The sequence below is a fragment of the Echinococcus granulosus genome (assembly GCF_000524195.1).
Source record: "Echinococcus granulosus chromosome Unknown EG_S00008, whole genome shotgun sequence".
Taxonomy (NCBI): Eukaryota; Metazoa; Platyhelminthes; class Cestoda; order Cyclophyllidea; family Taeniidae; genus Echinococcus; species Echinococcus granulosus.
This window is the reverse complement of record NW_020170388.1, coordinates 1,390,322-1,396,660: the sequence shown is the minus strand read 5'-3', so window position 1 is coordinate 1,396,660 and position 6,339 is coordinate 1,390,322. Positions and strand designations below refer to the sequence as shown.

At 43.4% G+C, this 6,339-nt stretch overlaps 2 protein-coding genes across 2 annotated transcripts; both read right to left on the bottom strand. All coding sequences in view use genetic code 11, as the record gives it.

Annotated features, from left to right (window-relative positions):
- Nucleotides 1-1,287: 1,287 nt before the first annotated feature.
- Nucleotides 1,288-2,188, bottom strand: EGR_02001 (40S ribosomal protein S4; the record flags this gene model as incomplete). The annotated part of the gene is made up of 3 exons (XM_024491250.1): nucleotides 1,288-1,547; nucleotides 1,586-2,114; nucleotides 2,183-2,188. The coding sequence occupies 3 exons, from the start codon at nucleotides 2,186-2,188 to the stop codon at nucleotides 1,288-1,290; spliced, it is 795 nt and encodes a 264-aa protein (XP_024354393.1).
- A 2,534-nt stretch (nucleotides 2,189-4,722) lies between these two features.
- On the bottom strand, nucleotides 4,723-5,531 carry EGR_02000 (Cytochrome c oxidase subunit 5B; the record flags this gene model as incomplete). The annotated part of the gene is made up of 4 exons (XM_024491249.1): nucleotides 4,723-5,075; nucleotides 5,145-5,247; nucleotides 5,284-5,366; nucleotides 5,396-5,531. 4 exons carry the CDS (start codon nucleotides 5,529-5,531, stop codon nucleotides 4,723-4,725), a joined length of 675 nt encoding a protein of 224 aa, XP_024354392.1.
- Nucleotides 5,532-6,339: the final 808 nt, after the last annotated feature.

The window sequence follows — 6,339 nt, the reverse complement described above, 5'->3', positions numbered from 1 at the left end:
CGCTTCATGCTTCCGACGCAACATTCCGACCCAGTAGCGCAGCACGTTCCCTCAGGTTAGTATTTACTCCCGGTGATTGTGAAGGGAAACAGTAGTCATTAATTGGAATCAAATGATCAAGTGTAACAAGAGCAAGAAGTGAGTCGCAGGGACTATCGTCCCAGATCAGACTGCTGAAGCAGTGCCACTACTCGAACGTTTGGAACCTGTACCAATAAATGTTGGTCCAGGTTGGTTCAATGGAACAAGATGCGGCACACCCCTATCGAAAGTTAGGTCGGCACCGAATGAGTCGTAACCTCTACCTGGCTAGATGGTGAAACTGCCTGACTTGACGCCATGCTAACCAACCAGAGTATCAAGTACCACCTTAGCGACCCCTCATATTCTTTTTTATTCGCTTCCAAGGAAACCCCCTTTTATTCGACAACAATGACGAATCTTGTAACCCTCTGGTCAAAATTCACTGCAACGTATTGACCGTTTAAATACAAAGACCTTTATCATACTTATTTACTAATTATGTGCAAGAAACTTAAATACAGCTACTAAATGCAGAACAGGCAGGCGCATGGCGGAGTGGACTTCCCGAGCATCGTCTAGTCACACCAAAGTGCAGACAAATGAGTCAACAAATATTCTTAAAATCTTCTTGCCTGACAAGACTGGGTGCCAAAGGTCGAGAGGTAGCGCGTGCGACCCGGAGACAGGCCCAGTGCACCCCAGACATTGAGAGAGCCTGCCTGGTCAGGGCACACTAAAAGCACCCCAGCCCTAACCAACGGCCGCCAAGCCACGTCTCCCACGGGTGAAACAACTCAGTGGGGAAGGTCCCAATACGGCGCGTTGCCAATAAAAGGACTGAACCCCGAAAATACCCACATTCCCCATGAGTAACAGTTTGCACGAGGAAATGCACCTAAAACCGGTTGTAAGAAGCTTGGCTCACCAGCGTCCCACATTCGTGGCTAACGTAAGAGGCCCTGAACAAGTTGAGAGGGGCAGCTGAAGCCACAATTCTCCAGCTATTAGTAGCCTAAGCCGTAATGATGCCACTAACAACAAGCGCTAGCACAAACGTTTTGCGCTGAATCTGAGACCCCAAAAGAAGGTACGATGCAAAGAAACTAGAAGGTACACCAACATCAGCACCCAATGATTTATATTCCACCGCCCCTATGCAAAATGCATGAATCTACGTTAAACCAACCGGCCGACAGCGGCTACGATAAGTCTGGACAAGAACCAAGGTTCCACTATGAACATATTCAAAAAATTTACATGAGCTTAATGCCCAGCTCTCTTCGCTCTGAGACGACGGTCGCGCTCCTCCAGAACGGAGAGACGGATACCCTTCCCTTTCGGCAGTGAAACCCAAGCCTTGTTGGATTTGCCGATGATGAAGACATTGTTCAAACGGGTGACGAACTGATGGCCAGTATTGTCACGGACGTGAACCATCTCTACTGAGCCAGGATGACGCTCCCACTGGGTAATAACGCCAACGCGACCCAAGTTATGACCGCCAGTGATCATGCAGACATTGCCTAATAGAAAACGAGTTAGGCAAGAAATTTTGCCTCACCAGGTTCAAACTTGATAAAACTAAGAACCCTCCCAGTGGTAAGATCGATTTGAACGGTGTCGTTGACTTTGATTTCGGGGTCAGCGTAACGGATAGTACGACCGTCGTGAGTCACGATATACGGGACCTTGCCCGGACCAACCAAAACCTTGCGAATTTTGCAGAGCTTATATTTTGCTTCCTCTGGGTGAATACGATGAATAGCGAAGCGTTTCTTTGTATCGTAGATCAGACGAAAGTGTTCGTTGGTACGGTCAATTGAAATGACATCCATAAAGCCAGCCGGATACTTCTTATCAGTACGAACGCGTCCGTCGACCTTCACAAGACGCTGAGCAAGAATCTTCGTGCACTCATCGTAGGTAAGAGCGTACTTAAGACGATTTCTCAAAAAGATGGATAGCGGAAGACACTCGCGAAGTTTATGGGGACCAGTGCTCGGTCGAGGGGCAAAGTTGCCACCCAACTTATCAAGCATCCAGTGCTTTGGAGCATTTAGGCGCTTTAAATGCTTACGGTTTCCTCTAACCTAGACGAGAAATACCTGTTGGAAGATACAGCAACCAGAAAAAAAAACAAAACGCGCATCTCACTTACGCCCATGTTGGCAGACAAGTAGAGAGCGATGCAATCAAAAAGTGACTCAAACAAACAAGTCCCATTGCATCTCAGATGAAATAGGATAAAAAAATAATAAATAAATTAAAAAAAGCCCATTATTATCTTAAATCTTAATTTAAGCACAGCTTCCTTGCCTGTCTGACGATTAATTTTCAAGAATTCAAAGTAATTATACTATGTTATAGCTGGTTCAAAAATCCTATAATAGCGCTCTTATTCCTCGGTAGTGTTATGGGCAAGTATAATTCAATAGCGCTCAAATATAATAGAACTAAAGATATGTCTGGGATTTGGGTCTGAAAACCTTAAACTGCTAGTTTTAAGTTAAGTATTTTTTTGCTAAATACAAGCCCTTTGTCGTCTTTTTTCTCTGTAACAATATTTGGACTGGGTATTTGGCGATTCCTTTACTATAGCTTGACACCGGCTTCGGATTTAGGAACTGGGTTGTTGATTAGGCATGGATTTAGGGAGGGTTGTGAAGGGGAACTGACAGAAAATTTTCAGTTTTAAAAAAGGAGTAGATTATCCCCATTACCTATAGCACTAGTGGCACAGCATCTACGAATTAATAGTCCCACTTCCAAGTGGTCGTGTTTACACCACCTTTGGCTAGTGTGCATGTTCCTTGTTGTGGCATATTTTCTTTGCCTCAAAACACTTTATTCTCCGATGGTACTAGTAATAATCATTTTAAGATAAAATATGACAGTTTCGCAAAGTTATCTGCTTGTTTTTTTTTAAGAATTTGGGGATTATCAACAGGAAAGTACTCTATTTTTTAATGTACGAGGTCACTATAGAACCGTGTCAAGCGGTTTGCAAATAATTTCTAGTACTTCATCACGAATTCGTCTCATCTCGCTAGTATTGTCTGGTATCCGAGGCGTCTTCAAATTAGATGAGGCTGCCTGGAAGAGGCATTAGACCAACGCCCCGCAGAATGGCATCGTACTCAAGCTCCTTGAGCCGAGATAAAACGCTCTTATATGTCTCCTTCTAAATGTATCTATCGGAGCAGGCATGGCCATTATTTCAATTACTCGTGCTATTTTCTAAAGCAGCCTTTTCTCTCATCACCTCTCTAAATTGTCTTATTTGCATTCACAAACCGCTTTAGTTCTCTATTTTCTTAAACCACTTAGCTATCTGCTGGTATCCCGCTTTTTTCTAATCAAGATCACCACAGACTCATACGATTTCACCAGTCACGTGGTTGCAATCACCCATACTTGAATTAGCTGCAGTGTCTCGACCGTAATTAGTTGTAACCGGTTCCTCCCTCCCTCATCTTGAAATTCTGATATTAAGGCTTGTAAGTGTAAAAAAACAGGTTTGTTATGTACACCAGTGACATCTGCTCTTATGAAAGGGTAATTTTAAAAGGCGTTTTTCATTCTTACTGGTTCCTGTTGTTTTCTGCTGTGTGACTGCATAGAAAAGCAAGAAAAATTTCAATACAAAATCAGTTGAATTAAGACAAATGCCTCACTGTCTTGAGAAAACTCTCAGTGATGTCGTCTGATGCTTCATCGGGTATATTGCATTGTGATGCCTTGTTGGATGCGCTATCACACTGCGTTTTCAAGTGACGCGACGATAGCCAGGACTCCACCCACCTATCACTTTATAATAACTCGTCATTTCAATGCAAGCACAGTTAATGCTATGAAACAGAGGGGGAATTTCAACGCAGCCTTTACACATTTTTGATGAACCCTGCGTATATAAAAGCAGTGGGTAATCAAGAGCCAAGGATAATATTGCGTTTACTTCATTTACTTACTTCCACACGATTTGAAACTAAAATCAGTCACATTTGAAGTCACTTCCTCAAAAAGTGTACTGAAATCACAGCAAAAGCGCATTCCACCCATCCCGATTAGAGACTACGCTACAGGCTTAACTCCCCAGTGGTGTTTTCGCCCTCTTCCTCTCTTTCAGTCTCCGAACCCCAAGCGGATCTGCGAAACCCCGAGAATTTAATTATCCCCATGACACCAAGAAGAGACCAATTAATGCGCCAGATCTACAGGACCACTAGCCAGCACATCGAAATTGGAAGCAGTAGGCTTGATGATGTGATATTTTCGTTGCCACTTATTCCTATCAGCAGTACATACTACCCTGGAAGTCAGATTTGACACAGTAGCATTGAAATGTCTAGCAATATTCGACTTGAAGATAGTCAAGAGGAGGCATTATCCCTCTCCGCGGCTAAGTTGAAACATCATGCAATCGGTTATTGAACTCAAATAAATGACTGAAACTAATAGCTAAAGGCAGAGCTGCTTTCCCTGCGACCTGAGCTACCATACCAGAAAGAGATGTTGCCCCGCTTTACTGTAATGGGGGTTGTATTAACATTAAGGCATCGACAGATGAATGTCTGAGAGTGATAACGTTCTTTAAAAGAGATAAAAGGGGCAGTAGAAGGGGGTAGAAAAGAAACGTGATTATGGGGCAAGAGAGACTACTTGGTGGCACAAGTCGTTTCTGTCCTAAGAAAAGGGCGCTCAACGAATATCCGTGATGCAAGCCTCATCGATCTTCTTTCTAATTTGGTGGTAGGCGTTTTTGTACTTATTCCATTCTATTGCCAACTTGTCCAACATATCGTTGGACCCAGGGGAGCGGTTGGTCATTGACTTGCTCTCTTCTAGAAGTTTTTGCAATTCAGTTTCGGCATCGTTCAAATCCTTCATCAGCTTCTGGTTTTCTGGCTCCGATTCGATTTTTTTCCAATAGCGATCTCGAGCGGCCTCGTATTCGTCGAAAGTGACCAGCTTGAACCAGTGACCACATCTGCAGCGAGCTGGTAAACCCCTATAGAGCAGCAGGTAGCTGATGTGATGAGATTCTTCATGGCCTTATAAAAGTATCAAACATTCAGCCAAAATCCAATACATCCAATGAAATGAACAAAAGTATGACCCACAAATGCATCCAACGATGCGTCTCTCCTGATCAAACGGTATCAGGTTTGGAGCCTCCTTAGTGGTTGGTCCACCACGCCTAACCTTAAACTCATAATAATTTACCTATGAAAGATTAAAATCAAGTACGCAGACACATACATCAGCTTCTTCTATTTGCTCTAACAACTCCTTCTGGATAGTGCTGAGGGTTTTAGACGGTTCATGATCTAGAGGAAGAACAGCTGACGCATGAGGGAATGAGAACACATACAGGCGTCACCCCGGAGGATGTCATTTGTGGCTATGAAATTCCGAACCCGAGCGTATATGCTATCTGGTGGGGGGTGGCAGCTAATGGTATTGAAAGCCCGAGTTCTAAGGGCCGTCTGAATAACCCGCAAAGCCATACCATACGTGGCAGATAAATCTCACACTTTATAGCCTATCTTATCGATATCTATAGTGAGCATGGTCCGCATATACTATCCCACGTTAGATCGAAAAAATAATGTTGCATATAAGTTTAAAACGTCTCTGTTTATTTCAGTTAGGACAAGCGACTTGTTGGTTTTAGATTTATTAAGATTTGTTTTTTGTAGAACACCATAAATTATAGACGAAAGTTTGCGCGATAAAGGCCAGCAGTTTTTAAGCTCTAAAATCATGAACTCAGAATGCAAAAAAATTAAAAATTGGAATCATCTCAAAATACTGCTTAAGGTAGATACACTGTTGTACGATGGTTGTTAAACTCCCTAATTATGATGATGAGCCACTTAACTTGGTCGTTGCACTACGTCGGGTGGGCTGATTACCAAGCCGTACCAGTAGCCCACATGCATTCTGCGTATCGAATGTAAATATATATTCTGCCCTAGTATTATGGCTTCCTTTGCCTTCAGGGAAGTCTCGGGGCGCTGCATTGGCGGCAGCGGGAAGAGAACTAGATCCTAAAGGACATTAGCCCTAATTTCTATGTGGAGCGAGACTCCTCGGTCTCCGCTTCCCGATTCCTAGCGTTCCTAGGCAAGCCCGGTTGGTTTGCTTTGGACATCTTTATTAAAGACGACAAGATGTATAGGGAAAATACAATATTCAAGAAGGAGGGGAGCCGCAGTCACTAGGTAAGGGAGAGGGCGATCCAGTTACAAGGTTTGAATTTTCTCCTTGCCTCCTCCCTGAAAGGCAAACTCAAACAACATAAGTATTACATAG